At 35.9% G+C, this 20,993-nt stretch overlaps 1 protein-coding gene and 1 long non-coding RNA gene across 17 annotated transcripts in view; one reads left to right on the top strand and one right to left on the bottom strand.

Annotated features, from left to right (window-relative positions):
• TIAM1 (TIAM Rac1 associated GEF 1) overlaps nucleotides 1-20,993 on the bottom strand; it is a 196,862-nt gene that overhangs the window by 85,006 nt on the left and 90,863 nt on the right. For 8 of the 16 annotated variants that reach the window (XM_087895067.1, XM_087895071.1, XM_087895066.1 and 5 more), the window contains 2 exons: nucleotides 11,619-11,782; nucleotides 5,751-6,730 (listed from right to left, as the gene is read on the bottom strand). In XM_087895067.1, coding sequence (XP_087751193.1) covers nucleotides 5,751-6,719 — 969 coding nt within the window. In that variant the 5' untranslated portion in view covers nucleotides 6,720-6,730; nucleotides 11,619-11,782. The remainder of the gene's footprint in view (nucleotides 1-5,750; nucleotides 6,731-11,618; nucleotides 11,783-20,993) is intronic. The other 8 variants (XM_087895077.1, XM_087895070.1, XM_087895074.1 and 5 more) reach the window with 1 other exon arrangement.
• On the top strand, nucleotides 1,895-20,637 carry LOC117674015 (uncharacterized). The gene is made up of 3 exons (XR_004593648.3): nucleotides 1,895-2,296; nucleotides 16,968-17,140; nucleotides 20,501-20,637. It is a non-coding gene; the product is annotated as an uncharacterized LOC117674015 (long non-coding RNA).

Raw genomic sequence — 20,993 nt, forward strand, 5'->3', positions numbered from 1 at the left:
GACTGTGGATATCTCATTCAGAAATGTGAACAGTATGTACTTAAAACATTTTTAACATTCATTTATGCAATGTGACAATTTGCTCCTACTCTCAGTAACAATTTAAAATTTTATTTTGAAATATAGCTATTTACCTTGCAATCACAACAACAACTTAAATATCTGCTCCTATTATAAGCAGTTATTGCATAAGGACAATTCATGAGCATCGACAATGGGCAATTGATTGCAGAACAGCAATACTAGCTGAAAATCAATGTATGGTAATTGTTAAAAAGAAGAATGCAATCATCTACTAAATATATCTTTTTCAGGAGGTACATATAACATGTTTTTGTGTACGCACACACACACCCAACAAGCTTAGTAATGGCTGCTAAAAATGAAAAATAACTAACTCCATTCTATCACTACAATCCTCTAGCTTTCCTTTCCTTTTTAATGAGAAGAAATGGTTCTGGACCCAATCTGAGTCTTTCAGAAAAGAAAGGAAGGCAACTGAGGTCAACCAATCTTTCTCTCTCATCTTGAAGGTTAGTCCTAGCTGGGGTAGTTTGCATAGGCAGCAGTTCTCAAGTGGTATGAAAGGATGGCAAAAGGGCTAGAGATTACTCTGGAATAATAAGAGTTTTGTTTGAAAAGGAAAGGATCAGAAAGAAGCTTAGAAACTGGCTATCCGAAAGGAACATTATGTTAAAGAAAAGAATGCTACCGAAAAGCTGGCTTCCTTCAGAGCTTTTATGCCAACATAAACTGCAAAATCTAAGTAATATTTCCTCCCACTCTCCAGGGGATCTTTGTCAGTTAGGCTGAATTCTTAAGTGCTTTGTAGTTACCCTTACCCCAATATTTTAGATGTTAATCACTTGCATCCATTCACATTCAGAGCACTCAAAAAGCACTTCAGTTCTCAAAATTTATACTCATGTTTAACCTCTAAATTAAATAAAGAAAACGAAATACTTTTTTTTTTTAGCCACAAGGATTTTTCATATGTCTGTATATACTTTCAGTGAAATTAGGAACTAGGTTTGTATAATTTGTAAAGGTTATTTGCAGCATTTCAGCTGAATTTCTATTTTAGAAGCAAGTTTGACTCATGGATCATCTACCTCACAGATTCGGTATATGATGGATCAGTTTCCTCCACATCTGAAGAAAATATGAAAATAACATGTAGATCTAATCATTCTGAGGAAAACTATGATAATTCCTTTATTTATTACCTTTCTGTAGCTTAGAGCAAAGGGAAATGTCAGTGCATTCAGATTTGTAGCTCTGTTTTCTTTTTTCTAGAATAAACTGCAAAGTATCAGCAGAACAGCATATTAGAATAGCCCAGAAGTGAAAGACAAGCCTAGAAATAAAGATCTACTGAAAGCACATCACAGAATAAGTACCTACTGAAATTAGACTTCATTTTTACATATATAATTTTAGTCAATGCAGAGAAACAAATCTGCTTTGAACTGTTTCATATTATTCCCAATGGATAACATTACAAGATTCAAAATGAAACTCAGATGTTATTCTGTGTTGTTTAAAAAAGACTGTATTAGATATGCTTCAAGACAAGCTTTTTTTTTTTTAATTTTTATGTTCTGTGTTGGACATCGTTTGTGATAGTAGTAAAAAGCATTTATTTCAGAAATAAGCTTTTGGAGTTCTGAGATTGTTCTTTCAATGCCAACAAAATGGTTGCTATGAGGAAACTCCGTTGACTGAGTCTGGCCTGTCATAAAAGATAAATTTATCAGAAGGTAAACTGCTAAAGATGCAGCTCCCTGACCCTCTCTAAGCAGCAATGACAACAGGAGGAGAACAAAGGGAGCCAGAGTGATGCAAGCAGCATCATGATATTGTAACACAAGCCACTTGTCCTCATCTACATTATAATGCCATGCCCATGGCCATAAAGGAAGGATTTTGCTCCAGACTCAATGGTGTGCTCCGCTCTATCCTCCAGCTTATTTTTTTCTGACCAAACAGATATACCTCTACAGAAAACACTAGGCTGCAGTCATTCATTATTATTATTATTATTTTTAAAAATGCCCATGGGGCATATGTGGATTTAAGGCAATTCAGATTTTTTAAAGTGTTAAAAGCTGGCACCATGTTTTGCAGTATGTTCCTTTCTATTTTTAAGTAAAAAGTATTTTTAAAAATTAGTCCAAGGGGAAGATAGCCAAGCAGACACCAAGGTGGATATCTATAAGGACTTCTTGGCTCGTTTCCAGTCTTTAACCAGACCTTTGATCTGTCCTGGATAAATAACCTCAAAAAGAAAAGAAAGGTTGGTATGATTTTTTTTTTAGCTATAGAACTTCTGCTGTGAAAACAGCAGCATCTGTTTCAAAATGTCATAGTTATATATAGAAACAGCACATCTTCTTAGATGAAGCACAGGCAACAAATCCAGAAACCCACCTCCAGCTGCCTCAGTGTCAATGGAGACATGTGTTCCCTCCCTCCTGTCCAAATTCTCTGTTTGTTTAGACTTATTTTCATTACTCAGTGGGCTTCTCTATCTAATGCATTCTCTTTGCAGATTCCAAGCACATTGCAGGATGTTTAAAACTCTTAAACTGAGTAGCACTTAGGAGAGGTGCCTTGCCAAAGGAATCTGGGCGCGAATCCAGAAATTTCTTACCCCACTATCCTACCACCATTTTATCTTTATAATACAGAATTTCTCCTTTTCTGGGTCATAAGATGCAGTCTATATTCCCTGTCACATATGGTTAGTTTGGTACTACCAAGCCGAGGCAGATGACTTGATAACTGATGGGCAAAAGTCATCTCAATTTGTCTCCAATAATAATCCATGGCCCTTCTAAGAATATTTCAGTAATCTCTATGATTCTATATATCCACAGTCTTCCCTTTCCCTCTCCTATGCCAAACGTAGATAGTTTTCCAAATGCGTAGCAAAGTATGGGAATTTCTGCTTATTAATAGTTGTCTCAAGAAACAATTGCATTTATTTTGCTTCAGATTGATTCTTCTTTTAGGCATGGTACTCTTATTACTCTTAGCAAATTACCTACATACTGGAATAACTGAAATATCACTTTTGTCTAGTTTTCTCAATATATAGCTTTTACAACCATATAATCACTGGAATTAAAACTTTGCTTTAATTATATTGAATTCTGTTGTAATAGTATTCTTATCCTTCATGATCTTGTCTAAGCTGTGATTATCTTCCTCTCCAGCATTATATAATCTTCTACTGACTTTCCGAGATTGTTCTATTGTTCAGGATAAAAAAATTCTACACTTTCACTTGTTTCCTATAAATTGTAAGTTCACTCAGTGCTAGACTTCATGCCCGGTTCAGCAATAAATTTCCACACTAAAAGATTAAGGAATTCACTAATGGCAAAGCCCACAGGAACAACATGACTAAATAAATGGCTTTACTTCAAACAAAATAGAAGCCATAGTTTATGGTGGTTAATATCAACATTATCTTAATATTTAATGCTAAACAAGATTTTTCCTCTTTGTTTTTACTTTAATAATGAGAATTTCCTAGCTTTCTAAGCTTTCAGTTAACAAAGTGGCAACATTTGCAGATCTCGGTTGTTGGTGGTTTGGTGTCTAATTTTGATTCCAGGAAACATCTCTCCAGATTCTACCACTCATATTTCTTGTGTAAATTAAAGACATGTAGCATAAAACACATCCTTGTCTCACTTCCTTCCCTATTCCGAATCATTTTTAAATCTGCTCATGAAATTTTAATGTTCTTCCCCAGTAAGTATCACCAACTGTTCCTGCTCATCTGGCACATTCCAGCAGAGTGGGGATGCTCCAGGACTCTTTTAATCAATGATGTCATCTTATGGGAAGGAAGCATGCCTTATGGGTCTGTCACAAACCCAACCCTCTGGAACAGTGTTCTCCCAGAGATACAGATAGACCCCTCTCTCCTAGTGTTATGGAAAGCACTTAAGACCTAGCTTTGGTCTCAGGACTGGGTTGTTATGTTGGTGAGGATCTTGGTTTGGTTTGGTTTGGTTTGTTATTGTTATTGTTTGATTGTTTTAGTCTTGGTCCCAATGGGTTGTGTGTTTTTAATGCATTCTATTATTTGCATATTTAGTTGTAAGCTACCCAGAGTCTACGGCTGTGGACTGTAACAAATTTATACATAATACATGTAAATAATAATAATGAGGAGCAGAGGAGAACAACACTGACTCCTGAACAACTCCTGAATCCCTTTGGCACCTAAACTTGTGTAATGTTATAGCCGTGCCTATACTATTCTCCTGGCAACAACACAAAAGTGGTTTGCTTTCTTCCATGTTTGATTCTGGAGCTCCATTTCCTAAGTTTGTTGGCTTCCCTCACACTACAAAGTCCCACCTGCCCTCATCTCATTGTTAATTCCTTTAACTTCATATCTTTCCTTTTTGACCAAGCTTGTATGATAACTCCACCAGGGTACTATCAGCTCATCAAATGTTGAAGGAAAGATATTACTGAAAAACATTATACTAAGATTATCATAGCAGTTATTTCTTAAATTTGTACTCTGCAAAGGATATTTTCTGAAAACATTCCAATTGCATGGGATATCATTTTTTCACTTTTTTAAAGCCCTTGGTTCAAATACCATTTCAGCCCAGAACATTGAAAAATGTTAATCCAAAGCAAAACCTACAACACAAATGCATATTTGAAATGACTATTTCTAAAAATGTTAACCTGTCAAGGTAAAAGGAATTAATAAAAATTATTAAAAATGCAAGATAGGTCTATGTTTCTCTTCTTCTCTAGGTTCGCCAATCAATATTGCTTACAAAAGCTTCAAAAAACTTTTTCTTTTACATTTGACTATTAATTCATATTTCATGTCTAGAATAAGAATGAATTCTCAGAGTGCTTCCATTAATCAAACACAGATGTGTATTCTTAGTTTAAAAGTAAGTTGTCTGAAAGCTTAATAGTTTGCAAGGAGAAATAGAAGTTCATCAGGAAGTGGCTGCTGGAAATCTTATCAGGCAATCATATAATACATCTGATAAAAAAAACAAGATTTGTTTGATTTTTGTAATAATCAGCTTTGATAAGTGTGATTTCTATATTGTTTCATTCCCTAACAAGCATATTTATTTTTAAACAAATGTTTAAAAAACACAACAGGAAGCATGGGTAGCAACACTATTTCACTCCATGAACAACTACTGTATAATAAATTCTTTTTCAGTAGAAGAGGAAAATTTTCTTCTTCCAACATTAGTAGTAAAATACAAACATTATGGACTATGTATATACTGATAATTAAGCAGGTTATTTTTTTCACCATTCATAAATTTTTCATGGAGTGAAAATGTACTTCCTTAAATTAGCCAACATAAATGCCTTCTACATTTATTGTGACATACCTTTGGCCAACCCAGCTGAGAAATTTGGGGCTTAATTGCAGCGTATCTGAAAAATTCTAGTTTGGGAATTGCTGTTCTCTACTATTCAGCTTAAGTTCAATTACCATCAGGAATGTTTTGAGAGTCTTATTCTCAGAAAAGTTTTAATGTAAGATAAGAAGTATTGGAAAACAAAGTTCTCTTTTAAACACAGGAATTGCTTCAGTTCTGTCAATACCTATATTGCCCTTTTATTACCTATAAAAGATCTGAAACTAAACATAACTTACCTGAAGTTATCTAAGTAAAAGTGTTATCAGCCAACCTGGTATTTACCGGTATCTATGTTGAAAGAATATATGGGCTTCTTACCTGAGTTGTTTTTGCTCGTCTGCCATGCATACTGTTGCTGTGGTTCATTTTGATGTGAGTGATTCCTTCAGAAAGGCAATGAGATTTCCGACATGGAAGTGTGTTGTAAGTACTATAAGAAGACACATTATCCACTGTGTTTGGTGATATTTTGTGGTTTTCCATATCTGGGATATGAGACCCTATATTCCGGCAATACCCTCCTAGCATGTTACGTGGTCCACCATTTATTGTAACAGTTGAACTTTTAGGAGAATACAAGTCATTCATGGAATTGGCACGCTGGCATGTGACCAATGGTTGACGACTATTACTAGGTTCTCTCCCTGGAGTCTCCTCGCCATCCTTTTCTTCAGGAGATCCTAGGATCTCTTCATTGCTTGTCAAATGTTCTTGACTAAGATCAGACAGAGAAAATTCCAAACTGTCCTCCCGCCAGATATCTGCAGACTTTGAACGTTTTTTCTTGAAAGTCATAGGCTCCAAAAATGTGGTCCCGTTTGTTGAATAAGAATGTTGCCTACCACCTACTTCAGTCAAATATGTTGACTCATCTCTGTAGAGTCTTCCACCTTCTGAATCTGGCATGCTTTGTACCGAGGCTGCCATAAGGGCTGAACTGCTATCCATGCTTGGAGTGACAGAAGAATCAGTGTGGTAAGAAACTGGCCTCAAGCCCATATCCATTCTGTCCCCCCAGATTGGGTTTCCAAAATTCCCTAAACTGGATTCTTGAGTAAAAGATTCCAGACAATTGTCTGCTAATGATTGAGGGATGCTGGGAGTACTGCTAGATCTTGTGCTTACTTCTGAGTTTCTGTGAATAATTTTTCCTGAGGATGCATGTCTAGTCCGGCGTACTGCTTTGTTTGAAAGGCGGAGAGAACGTGATGTATGCTTTCGGCTCAAACTAGCATGTTTCTCACCATAAAATTGATGTTCTACACTTTGGCTCTCTGCATTTCCCATTGTTTTAATACCTGCAAGAATGCAAAATGTAATTGTTAGAAACTGAATATACAATGGTGCTTGATCTATGCTCTATAAACTTTAAAATGTTACTTTTTCCTTTTTTTTAAAGCCTGGAATATGTCCTTGTGTATCACTAGCAAATAGGTAACTTACATATATTCGTCTACATAGATATAATTATAAGCTCTTCTTTTCTTCCTGGGAAGTAATTATTACTTTGACCAAAGTGATTGTAATTATTAATCATTTGGATAATGTATTTTCCTACAGTATTACTTAATCTCCTTTTGCATGTTAGTATGATCCCATATGATATACCTTCTTATTATTCCTATTTATTTCAAACAAGTTTAGAGTTACATGTGACATTTTTACATTATATCTTAGCAGGTGATCAACAGTTATTTAATTTGTACCATAAATAAAAGCTGCAAAATTTAGCTTGGTTGAACATAATTAAGGCTTATATTGGGTCCATTTTTTTACATTTAAAAGCATGGTATAAACACAATTGTTGGGGAAATCTGAAATAATAAAAAAGAATAGCTTTACTAGAAGCAACCCAAATATTATGTACAAGCTACAAGCATCTTTCAAGCAGTAAAATTTGACTATATATCCTACCTAAAAAAGTGAGGCATTACACCGTCCAAAGTCTGTTAGATAACTCACCCTGTCACAAGACAAAACTAATCATATTGAATGAGACCTTGGCCTCAGGCAGTAGATTTTAGTAGTGTGTGTGAGCACAATTTGCTTCTTCCCACCTTTCTCTACTCACTCCATGCTTGACAGAATCAGTAGTCCGGCCTCTCTCCTGTCTCTATTACTAGTCCTGTTGCTCGGCCTATCAAACTTTCTAAGATCAAGTTGGATAATTGTGTAACCCAGTAGGTCACCCAAACTTAGAACTTTATTGTCACTTTGAATGTACACTTATCACTATACATTAAAATGAAATTTTGTTGCATACAGCTCTCAAAGGGTCACTTCCAATGTACACTACATAAACATGACTAAATAAATAAATAAATATGCATATACCCACATATATTATATGACACAGAGAAATAACACAGTCTAGTTTGGATGTATACATGTACATGGTGAGAAAAATGAATCTTGCAAGTTTACCAGACAGATGGCGTGAGAAACAAAGCTGTTAAAGAATTGGGTAGTCCTGCTAGAAATACTTCGAAATCTCCTCCCAGAAGAGAGCAACAGGAACAGACCATGAAGTGGGTGTGTAGGGTCTCTAAAATGCTTTGAGTTCTAAGCACATAGCGCTTATAAGCAGTACCCTGAATGACAGGAACTGAGCTATAATCTTCTCGGCTATCCTTACCACTCTCTGAATGGACTTTCTCTCTGAGGCATTGCAACCACCAAATCAAACAGTGATGCAGTTTGTTAAAACGCTCTCGATCGTGCCTCTGTAAAAAGTGGCCAGGACGGAAGGAGAAAGATGTGCTCTCCTCATCCGACACAGGAAATGCAGACGCTGGTTTACATACTAGTCTACGCTGCTTGACTGATTTCTCATTTTTATATTTCTCCTTTTGGCACAGACTGATAACTAGTTGTTGATTCATTTAGTTGAAATTGTTTGCAGTTAGTTGAGAAGCACCATCTTCTCTTTAAGCAGTAAAATGTTTTCCACCAGTCCTGATAAAATTATATGCCAGGTTTTCCCAATCTAGTATCCTCCAAATGTATGAATTACAGTCAGTATGGCAAACTTCTGAGAAAAGCTGCCCCATGTTCTTCTTTCTGACAAAGTTTATGAATGATGCAGAGAATAGTTCCTTCACGTTTCATACTTTTAAATGTTTTCTTGAAAATGTTATTCCCTTTCCTAACTTCCAAAGTTTAAAAAACAAAGAATATATGCCTTGCTATTTAACAATCCTAAACAGAAGCACAAAAGTTTAGTTTTAAAGATTTATGATCGCTAATTTGTATCAAAGGATGTGTGTGAGTGTGTCTCTCTTAGCTGCAATTACTAGTTCTGAGACAATCCTAGGTCACATTTTCAGAAATTCCAGAGTGTTCAATTATCCCAAGGTTAGTATGTTTAGAGGATTAGTCTTCACTCATTTTCTATATTGAATTAGGGAAGAAACATAAAGATAAAATTTGAGAACTGCCAGACATTGTTTTTCAGTAGCAACCATATTTCACCTTGGTTTTTTAAAGCTGTAAAAATTTGTTCTGTGACAGATCACTCTCAAGAATATGAGATCACTGTGTGAGAAAAAGCATGAAGACGTTTTAGAAGTTACTCATTCTAGACTGATTGAATACAGAAACTCCATCCCTAGACATGTCAAAACTTGCTCTCAGAAAGGCAACTGGAGACAATGTGCTGTTCAGTTAAGACCTACCATGAACAATACATAAAACATAAATAATGGACATAAATGTACAAAATGTAAAAAGGTTCTGTATTCCCCCACCCCACAAAGTAATCTTAGGGTAATCTATGCTGAATAAAAAATAAAAGCAGCTAAGAGAAAAGCGCATTAATGCAAGTAGAAATATATTTGCTACCACAAAGAATCTTAGATAATGGTTCCCTGTGTACTGCTATGTTTGGGAATACAAACAGAGGAAGTAATGAAAACACTTTACCCACCAATATCATATGATAATAGGACAGTACTCTGACCTAAGCATCTCTAATACATTAGAGCTGATATAGACTCAGAGCCTGTAATGTGCCATGGATGCTGTTCAAATAGCAAAACACATTCTTTAATTTTTAAAGATTTTCTCATCAGTACACAAAGGTTACGAGGACAAAGAAAATGTTAATCCTACTACAGTTTTTGCACTGTTCAATTATTTAGAATGAGGTAAAATACTAGTGAGGCTACATCCTGGCTATGTATCTGAGGTAAAACAATTGAAAAAGCAAAATAAGCGGTGCTGCACCCCCATCCACCCCGCCCCAAATTTCAAAATCTTTCTTAGGCCAATACATTTCCAAGGTGAAACGTTTCAATGAAAGAAGGCTTATTGCTGTGATATGTCTGTTGGGTAAGTAAGTAAGTAAGTAAGTAAGTAAGTAAGTAAGTAAGTAAGTAAGTAAGTAAGTAAGTAAGTAAATAAATAAATAAATAAATAAATGTAGTACCTAAAATAAATATTGAAGTAAAATTTGTTTAGCATACTAGGCTCTTAAAACAAAATGGCCTTTGTAATTTAAAAAAAAAAAAAAGGATGGTGTTTTGGCCTGCACAGTTCCCTGGAGCTTTCACATTCAAAACTCATAAAGGAAAAAAGAATAATTATTTGCTTTTTGAATCTCAATTCTGCAATTAATTTACTAGGAAACTAACACAGTCCACCCTTTCTCAGCTTTGACCACTCTTCTGTAATAAGGAATATTGATCTTGTTTTGGTAGTTGTTATAACACATTACAGGTGTATGACTTTCAATACTGTGAAATAAATCGATTAAAAAAATAAAGCGAAAATACTAGACCAACTTCTTATGTTTGTTCCTACAAACCAAAGATGCCTCCTCTTGAAGATACTATATATCCTTTCAAATATTTCCTGTTTAAGGATGAAGCTTCCTGGGTGGTTCTAAATCTCTCCCTCTCCCATAGGATTGTTCAGTTTATAACTCTGAAGTCCTCAAGGGAAAATGGAACGTAAATCTAATCAACATCAATTAATAGTAATAATTAAACTAATAAAAATGAACTGGGTACTTTCTAGATTACAGCTCTTGATTTTATTGCTAAGACATCTCAGCTATTTATGTGGCAAATCTTTACAGAACAATACATTAATACAGTATATTAATTATAAATGAAATCTATTGGTTTTCCCAGCTCCTGCTTCCTAACAAATTGTATTACTAAGTATTTCGTTATTGGTTTTTTTTCTTTATTAACTTTACTTGAAATTACAAACTAAATTAAAATCTCCAAAGTTCTAGCTCTCCTGAATTTACACCATCACCATTAAATGTGAAGTACCTTACAAGACAACAGATTGCAAACTTAAATTAGATTCTGGTGGGAGGCTATTACCATCAGATCTGTACTTTCTGCTGCAAGCTAAGTTTTAAGACTGTGAAAATGGGAAGAAAGGTTCAACACTACAAAACTTTTGTCCCCTAAACTAAATGTATTCTTGGCTCAAACTATATATGACAGCAGCAGGTTAATTATTTGAAAGCCAAGTCTGTCTCAACTACTTTTAACAGAGAAAAACAAGGTGATTTCCAAGGCTAATAATGCTAGCGGATACCGTCTTTGAAGACTCCAGGGCCCTGGTCTAATATCTGTAGCCCCTTCTTTCCTTTGATAGTTAGCCTGCTGAAAAGCAAAGCATCTACCATTTCTGGAGCTCTGGCATAGGACCCTCTATGTACTCTTACCAAATGGAAAAGGTCAGTGACTGCAACCCCATGTTTTCTTTCGAAGTGTGTTCACGGCCCTTTCTGCTCCAAAAAATGGGCTGGCAAAGTGAAGTGAAGGGAGTAGTGACAGGGTGTGTCTGTGTGTGTTTTTTTTCAATTTATCTTCTAGCAAATCTTATTTTGTATAAAATGAAAAATCTTCAGAAGCCATATTAACTTTGTGTTTTTATTTTGCTTAATTGTAACAGACTACACTAATCTTTATTAGCATGCCACAGCAGCAAATGTTTCAGTTTTAATGGTCTGTGGCCATTTATAATCCACTATTTATCCATTAAAGGACAAAATGCATTCTAAAGTTGGCTGGTAAGCAATTCAAACCTGGAGGGGAAAGGGGTGTGTGTGCTATCAGTAGTGAGTGGATGGGAAGTCAACAGGTATAATGATTAGATATGTTCTGATTTCAAAAATTTCATTCCTGATAGAAAGCTCTCATACAAAAATGCATAGAACCTACATACCTCACCCAGCAAGTCCTGAAGCACTGCCCTACTCTCTTAGGGAAAAATGTGGAATTTAGATTTTTAACAAAATGAGCAGTTACTGGAGCTGCATGTATGTCATCACCTGCCACTCAAAGGCTTCATTATTGTCTTGTAGGAGCCTGTGAATATATGCCAAAATCCTGGTGGGGAAGAAAAAAGAGAGAAGCAAAACAAAAGTTTAGCCAGAATGGGTATAAAGTCCCATTTTCATCATTTACACTTATCATTTATGTGCTGACGTTATAAAAGCCATGTTACAGTACATAATACAACCTTTCTGTTGTATTCTAAAGATGGGGGGGGGAGGGTTGACTTATAGAAATTATCATTAAAAGATAGTCTAACACAAATGCAAACCTAAAATGGCATCTCTTGGTTTAAATAGGAGTAAAACGCAAAGATGTGAAGTGAAGAAATGAAGATTCTAATTAGATGGCCCTTCTTTGCTATTTCCAAAAATCGCTATATGAAGCAACTCTCGCACAGCCCCCTCAATAAGAAAAGAAAGAAACCCATTGAAAAGCTTTTTACATTCATGTGAATTTCAGAACCTGCAAGTTGAATTTAAAGGGCAGCACTTGGAGAAACAGGTTTGACTGGCTTCACTGAAATTCATTGCACAATTTATAAAATGACTAACAGTATAGGGTGAAACTGAATGAGACATACATATGACCAGATTTTCCCATACATTTTTACTTTAACGGCAACATTTACGTTTGTAAAAAAAAATGTTCCCATTAAAAAAGAATTATCCAAAAATTAAGAGAAGGTGTGATATTTTGATATCTTTGTTACCTAGTACACTGAAAACACCACCTGTTCCTTAAAGTCTAACAAATAGGCAGATCATTCCCATTTAAATAGTTTCATTAGCATGCCAGTTGCCAACAATCTTCAAAGCTAGATTCACACACTTTGCAAGTTGTTCGCCTAGATTTGGGTATTCACTTTACATTATTATTCATATATTTCATAGATATATACATGTGGATTGATAACAGAAAATATTTGGTATATGTTACCGTACTTTGAACCAAATTATTTGGGAACAGAATACTGTAACTATTTTCCCAGATTATTGCACAGATTTGTTCCACATGCTCCTCTAAGACAAACCCTCAGGATGCAATGATTCCACAAATCAAAGTTTGCCATTATGTGACAGAGGGATGGGCTTAGGTCTCCTTCTGTCCTTCATGTGACTCTTTTTTCCTAAATGAAATACTAATTTACAAGGAAGTTTGTAATTTACTTAAAAGTTTCAAGTGTAAATGACAGGATATGATTTGCCAAAAAGGGGGAACATGTGAGAAAGAAGGAAATCACCAGGACACAACCAAATTAAAGGGTTTGTTGCAGGATCCAATCTGAGTCTATCACTAGGACCAGAGGTTTATTCCTCAAAGTTTTTGGACTTGTGCTGGAGCCCATCATCAGGGAACTTCACTCTCTTCAGAATATGTGCATATTCTGGAGAGAGAGAGAAGTTCCCTGACGATGGGCTCCAGCCCGAAAGCTTGGAAGAACAAACTTTTGATACCAGTGACCGATTCAGATTAGATCCTGCAACATTATCCTGAGACACATATATTTACCTTCATTTGCTAAAATGTTTGTGTCTGAAACTAGCTATATTTCAACTCTATACTAAGTCTCACTAACCTCAATTTGTGCATCATGTCTTATGTGGAGACCTAAGATCACAGCTTTAAATTACAGTATTTTGTTGAACAGCACTTTCTGTGATTATTTGGGCCATCTCTAAATGCAGCGACAATAATTATTGGGTCATGCTAGTTCAAGGCACTGTAATCTCACCACTTCATATTCTATTACCACCTCTAAAGTCAACTACTGTCATGTACTTTAGGTGGAGCTACTTTTTGAAGACTACTTGGAAGCTGCAGTTGACATCTGCCTCTAAATGCTCATATCCAGAGACAACTATTACTCAATTGCAATCAGTATTTATCAATCAATTAACTATGCCTGAAAAAAAGCCCATGCTCAAAATCTAAACTTTTATGAACTCATCACTCTGGGATACAAAAGGTCTAGTTCACAAGCCAAAGCGTATCTCTTCATCTCAGCTAATTAAAGGGCTCTTAGAGAAATGCTAAATTTGAACTATAACAGTTATTAACAAGAAAGATCACTCAAAGCTAAGCACTTCTGGTTTCTCAACCTCAAAAAGGGATAAGAAAAAATTGTTTCCATGAGGAACAGAGTAAACCCACTGGAGAAACATTCCAATTAGACCAAACAGCTGAGTTCCTAGGAAAGATTAATATGTTTATATGGCATTTGACCATTTCACTTAGCTGGAGGACACCTGTGCTCAGGTGCTGTGCTTAGATTTGCCCCAGGCCAACCCTAAGAACAGAGACTCCTTTTTAGAAGCATGCACAGTAATTTCTTTCTAGTGCATCAGTTTACAATACAATAGAGGCCTTTTAATCTATCCATTTATAAGGCAGTCTTTATTAATATGGAGTGAAGGGTTAGCCACAAAAGCCCTTTTTCTTCCTTAGCCAGTTACTCAGAAACTAGAGAGCACTGCACATAGAAAGTGAGATTACTATGTTCCTTTTCCTATCTAACCTCTCATAAACAGACAACTAAACTGGGAGGTCAAACAAATTTACAAACTACAATAGGTAGGCAATTATGCTAAAGCTTAATCCAAAAACAGCCCAATATTTGAACTGAGCTAATCAACCTAAAATTCCAAATCCAAAATGGCATTAAGTCAAGGCAAAGTAAATATATCAAGGTCAGCAGTATTTCAGGCAGCTATTTAGTGAAGCACATCAAAGATGAACCCATCTCTGACTCACATCCAGATGGTAAACTTTAGGTCCAGATTTCAAATCTCTGTTCTAATCATGCTGGACTGCATTCATTCAGCTCAGAATGTCAGTGTATTCCAGGAGCACAAAAACTGTCCAATTTCACATTCCTGATATATTTTAGCTCTCGGACATCTCACCTGGGGTTGATGATTTGGAGGATGCTCTGAGGAGTTCCAGTCAGAGCTGGGCCCACAAGAATTTTGTTAATGGAGGTCAAACCTTCCAGCCTAGTCCTGTTGGGCCACTGCTTATAGATTTTGTTCTCCAAGATCTTCCCTGTTCTTCCCTATCCTCTTGAGCATGAGAAAGGAGCTATGACATCCAGAATCCAAAGGCAGATTTGGATGGTTTGCTAGTATTTCTTTTCAGCCAATCAAACAAGTCCTTGAGTGAAAGGGTTACTTACCCGCTGAATGCTTATACCGTGGATTATACCAACTAAGTACACACAGTATTACTTGCATCTGTAAAATACATCCCTAGCCACTGTAAATGGCTTTAAGAAATGAGTTTGAAACTATTTTTATTTTACCATTTCTAAGATACAAGCTCCCAGCTATATTACCACAGCATGAGTGCTCACTTTGCCTTCTAATTTTATTTTATTGTTAAGCTGGCAAACAACAGCAATTATATAGCACTGGGTAAGTAGTTTCTCCCTTTGTTTCTTTTTGCCCCTTTCTCTTAATTACTGGTAATATAGGAATGTCCCTGCTCTCTTTCCTCGTCCTTGATCTCACTTGTCTCTCCTTATAACTCTAAAACTGTTGGGTCCCCTGAATTTTTTTTATTTATTTATTTAATTGGCTTGTTTGGGTTTTGCTCATGATTCAGAGCATGGAAAAGTGATATTCAGATATTTCAAAAGTGCAATCATCTTGCAATCCATTCATGCAATGTATTATCCTTATCATCATCATTGGACCCGAGTTCAGATTATCACCAGGCAAAAAAAGTGCTATTTGAGATTACTTTTATGTTGATAATGGATTTCAAAATGTAAGTGTGATGCTACTATGCTTATTTCTGAAGAAATTCATGTAGCATATTATATTGCAGAAATAATCCTGTGGTTGGAAGATATGGTTGAGAAGCTTGAGTTTACAATATGCAAAGAGAATCAAAGTACCTACACAGCAAAAATACATTTTGCAAACTATAGCTGATATAAATCTGATTTAATGTCCATGTCCAAAGGAGAAACTTATCACAGGAGTCGTTATAACTTCCCACTCCATAAATATATTGATGGGATTTTCACTCAGTGAATATGCAGCAACAAGTAGATGTTCTGAAAGAATAAGTGGAAAGATTTCTTTCTCTCTTTCTTTCCTTCCTTCCTTCCTTCCTTCCTTCCTTCCTTCCTTCCTTCCTTCCTTCCTTTCTTTCTTCAGAAAGCAGCTATCTTCTCAGGCATATTTGTCTATTCATGGAACATTCGCAAACAAAGCTGCAGATAAAACTGTCAAATAAATGATTCATCCCAGTATGAAGATCAATCCTACACAAAACTATAAATAGAAAGTTAATTATCCCTCCCCAAAGACCTTGTATTTATATGTAACTGACATGTCACATCCTCCAAACAACAATAAATTAGCAAATGAGAAATAGGAATTAATAATCTACAAAAGGAGGAGTTTGGAATAGCATTACAATATGCTCTAAGGTCATTAGGCAGCCTTCTTCAACCTGATGACTTCTGGACATTTTGATTTCCAATTCACAGAATCCCTAGTCAGAATAGGCAATGGGAATAAAACACAAAGCAGACACAAGGATGGAGCTCTGCAGGATGAAGGGAAAAGCACTAGAGATATTTTTCTCATCACTGGTTCATATCTGTTACTTTAGATAGGAGAATGACCATCAGTGGTCTTTGATGTGCTAACACAGTAGGGTACAATTAAGAGTGTTGTAATTAAAAGATGCCACTGGATCTACAGTTGTCAATAATGGCAATAATTGTGGGGGAGGGGTGTGTTCTTTTTATTGTGTAAATATAATTCTTGATACATTGTTATTTCAGTACAATGATATTTATATAATATACTTTAAGTTGTTAACATTCCATTGTTTAGATACCAAAGTGTGGCATGGTAGCCTAGTGATGAAGATGCTCTCCTCCTACTCAGAATGTTGAGAGTTCAAATCTAGGTACTGGCACATGTTTCTCTTCTACAGCACAAAGAAAAAATATCTACTGCAAACTCCATGTAGGTATCAAGAAAGGCTTCCAGCCAGTAAATGCTCAGCTCCACCCAGTAACCCTGATTCTATCCTGAATTAAGGGATTACAGGATTGTAAAAAGAAAAAAAAAAGTGCATTGGATACAAAAAAGAGGGGGAAAGCTGGATATTCTATCATTATTAATTACGGTGTATTAATTACCAGTGTTATTAAAATTATAATCATAATGTTTTAATTGTAATAATCCAAAATATTTTTGTTTCTTGTGGCTATGAACAGAGAGGATTAAGAACAAATATGAAGTTCTACTAGTCTGCTTCAATAAATGGAATGACTGTTACACTTATTTGTATGAATTAGTTCTTCAAGCAAGACAGAGGAAAGCAACAAGTGACCTGCGGATCACACATATCTCCAACTGCTTCTTTTGTAGACCACTACCAAATTTAGAGGTAAAACACTTCCACCAAATTAATGGTCATTCTATCTTTTTCAACTAAGATTTAAAAATAAAATTTAAAATAAGCCATTAAAAAAAGGAAAATCCTGGTCTACCAATTTTGATTCCTTTTTATGATGGAGAGGATGGCTGAGAGGAGGAGAGAGCAAGAGCAGTTCAAGCTCCGACTGAACAAGTCATCTCTCTGCAGTGTTTTAGCTAAACGTTTTCTCTCAGGACTGCTTAAATAAATTAACACCCACAATCTTAATTGAGTCAAAAAGCATCTAGCTAATTATGTATTTTTCAGGAAAATTCTCATAATCTAGAAACCTCCCAGATTCTATCCTGGCTCTAGCCTCCACCCGCCAAATCTGGGTGTCTGATCTGGGCATTTTCAAAATAAGTTTCCTAGTAGTCTACCAGCTATAAACAAATGTCAGTAAATAAACAACAAAACAGATTTGGAATAATTTTATTACTGAAGTGGAACTGGTCTCTCATTAGTTCAATGCCCATCCAGAATAACTGAAGAACAGAATGAGATGGTGTATTGCAGCCCAGAGAAAGAAAATATGCAGCAACCATTAGGTTACCGAAAATAACTTAATCCTGGAAATAGGAAAGCATGAGAAAGTAAGTCAAGATTGTCTCACCTTGACTCTCCTTGATATGAGGAGGAGGAAAGGAGAAATTCTGTCAGGCTTTCACAATTCTGCTACTATAGCCCATACCAATGAAGTTCTAATATTTCTTGGATGTCCTAACATGGCCTACCTCAAGCGGCTTTTACTTTGATAAGGTAATAACCAAATACCTGCCCTCACAACAAAATTGACATGAAAAATCAAACAGAGGTATGAACATCTTACAAGAAATCAGGATATAAATATAATCAAAATATTAATACATAAAGAATTTACATCATAGCCTCACCATAGCCTCACTCATAGAGTGAGCCAGGTACAGATACCTACAACTCATCTCCAGCCTCATCTGCATTCTGAACGCCAATTCATTACCCAGTAATTAGTCTGATGTTAACTATCCTTTCAGGTCCAATAATCCAAGACTATGATTCCACAAAGCTAGCAGTTTGCACAAACTTTCACATGCCATATTTTAACACCTTCATTTTTTATCTTCAATGGAAAAAACAAACAGTCACACAAGCGTCTTGACACACACACACACACCAACAGATTTGTTCAGTGAAATCAATGGGTCAATCCTCAGAATTTAGAGATTTTAATCCAAACACATTGAAAGGTGGCCAATTTGTAGAAAGCTAATATACAGTATATGGCAAGTTGCACATTAGAGCACATTTACATTCTACATCAAAGTAAATCACTCTCACGCATTCAGATATATATTGCTATATCTGAATCTACTTACATATTATACCTAAATATGCAGAATGATAAGAGGACTTATACTATTTTTCCTTCTTTAAGGCTTCCTTAAAGCTTCTTTTAAAAATAATCAATTTCATAATTATTTTTAAAGGATATTTTGAATTATTTGTATGCTGGCTTGTAGAGAGCTTAATTAATATTGGTGGAATATCACACTATCACCCTACGCTAATATTGATTTTCTCCACTCTCCTTCCAAGTGAACTTCCAAGTTCATTTGTTTAAAACATTTGTATTAAGTATTTGACTCCTTCTTATTTTTTCTTGGAGGGCAGATAGCTTATAAATGTTTAGATAGATGATAAGATAGATGATATAGATAGATATTATTACCATAAAATGCAATCATGATAGAAGGCCAGGCAAACATAATGATCACTTTGTCACAGTGCAACTTCATCAATATATGTAATTATACAAAAGTTTTCTACTTGAAGGAGGAGAAAGAGGGAAAGGCAATCAGACACAGGCTGATGAAATCTGATACACTTAACCTATCTACACGAATTCAAGATATTTTATTATCAGTCTGTAGCACGCCTAAGATTATTTTTCAAATTTTAAACAAGAATGAAGAAAGGAATGTTAACCAGTTACTGATGCTAAGGAACTTTTTTTAGCACACCATATAAGCCATACCTAAAGGCATGCTGTGAAGTGCATTTGAAGCAACTAAAAAAGATCCAAAATCATTTTTTGCACTGAGCATCTCCTTTAGACAATGTAAGGGTGTTTTAAATTAGGATAACTAATTCTATGTGAATTCTACAATAGAAAAAATGCCAATGTGATGCAAGGTTTGGATAGTTGAACAGTTTAATTGGCACCAAACTATTTTAAACCAAGAGCTAACCAGGTAATTTTCCAGCTGTCTTTGTTTTGTAAGTGTTCCTTCTGACTTGCATCCATATGAAATAGGCATTTATTTAAAACACAATTTTAATGAGAGGGGGGGAGTGAGAGAGGGAGATTATCACTGTATACAGTATAGAACTATTAATTTTAAACCTCAGGTCCTAGATCCGTGATGGTGAACCTATGGCATGCATGCCAGAGGTGGCACAGAGTGCCCTCTCTGTGGGCACGCGAGCCATTGACCCAGCTCAGCTCTGCTGTGCATGCACGCACGCCTCCCACCAACCAACTGGTCTTCAGGTCTCTGCCGCACATGCGCAGGGGTGTGCACATGGGGGGCGCATACACATGCATATAGGGTTGAGGGAACGCACATGTGCGGGGCTCATGCGGGGGGTCGTGCACATATGCATGGCAGGGCGAGAGTCATGAGCGGGGGCCAGGGGGGTGGGGGGCATGCACGGGGTCGCGTGTGCATTGCATTTGGGAACTCACGCTTTGGGAACTCAGTCCGGAAAAGGTTAGCCATCACTGTCCTAGATAATATGTTACAAAAACTATTTAAAAATTAGATAGCTCTTAGTATCTAGGCTGCTATAAAAGTATCAACCTTTATTTTGGTTACAACTAAGTGATTTTGTGTGCACTCTCCCTAAAATAAATATATTTTTAAAAAATAATAACTGTTTTGATCCATGGCTGAAATACATGGCTTAATTCTTAGACTTCTCTAGTTCTATTTCATCTCCTGCCTTTTGTGTTATACTTTTATGAAGTGAATTTGTTTATTCTGTCTAGACTGCCTTTCCCCCCCCCCTCCCCCATCATTCTCAATTTAAATGTTAATAGCCCTAGTTAGCTGGGAAAGATGCAGGTATTCATCCATGATGCCATTCATGACTTGCTTAGATCTTCTTGGCCCTTGGGACTAGTGGTGCAGACATTATGGAGATGAGAAATAATCTACGAAAGCAGACTAAAACAATCTGCTTGGTCTGAGCCTTATTTCTCTTAAACCACACCTAGAGTTTTTAAAAGTATAATGAGATGTCATTGTAATGTTTCCTCACTGTCTGACTTTTTCATCTCTTGCTTCCCAGCTAAACAGAGCAAATTACAATACACACAAAACCCACTCTCACTGTAAACCAGAGCAGTTACTAAGGGATGATCACCACCCAGAAAAAAAGAAAAAAAAATACGTAAGAGAACAAAGCAGAATGCCAGGTTGCCTAAGGTCAGCATATGTTATTTTTTATATATAGATGCAGGTGCAGATTTAGAAATAATTACTATAATTTAGCAAGAAATACAGAACATTTCACTATGATGGGAAAGTGCAGCTAGCATATCTTCCATTTACCAGCTTTTTTATCCAGATACTGATGCTGATACGATTAGACTAGAGTTTGCCTTTTTATAAGAAAAAAATCAAGTTTGAATTGAACACCCCTTCAAATAAAGGCACCTTCAAATGGAGGATCACCTGCTGGAAAGTAGATCACAGTCTGTCCATAAAGACATAGTTTGCAGAGTTCAAAAAATAAAATAAATAAAATAAAACAATTCCATTTTTTATTCTCAGTATTATCA

Source organism: Pantherophis guttatus, chromosome 5 (assembly GCF_059756535.1).
Source record: "Pantherophis guttatus breed Tessera chromosome 5, ASM5975653v1, whole genome shotgun sequence".
Taxonomy (NCBI): domain Eukaryota; kingdom Metazoa; phylum Chordata; class Lepidosauria; order Squamata; family Colubridae; genus Pantherophis; species Pantherophis guttatus.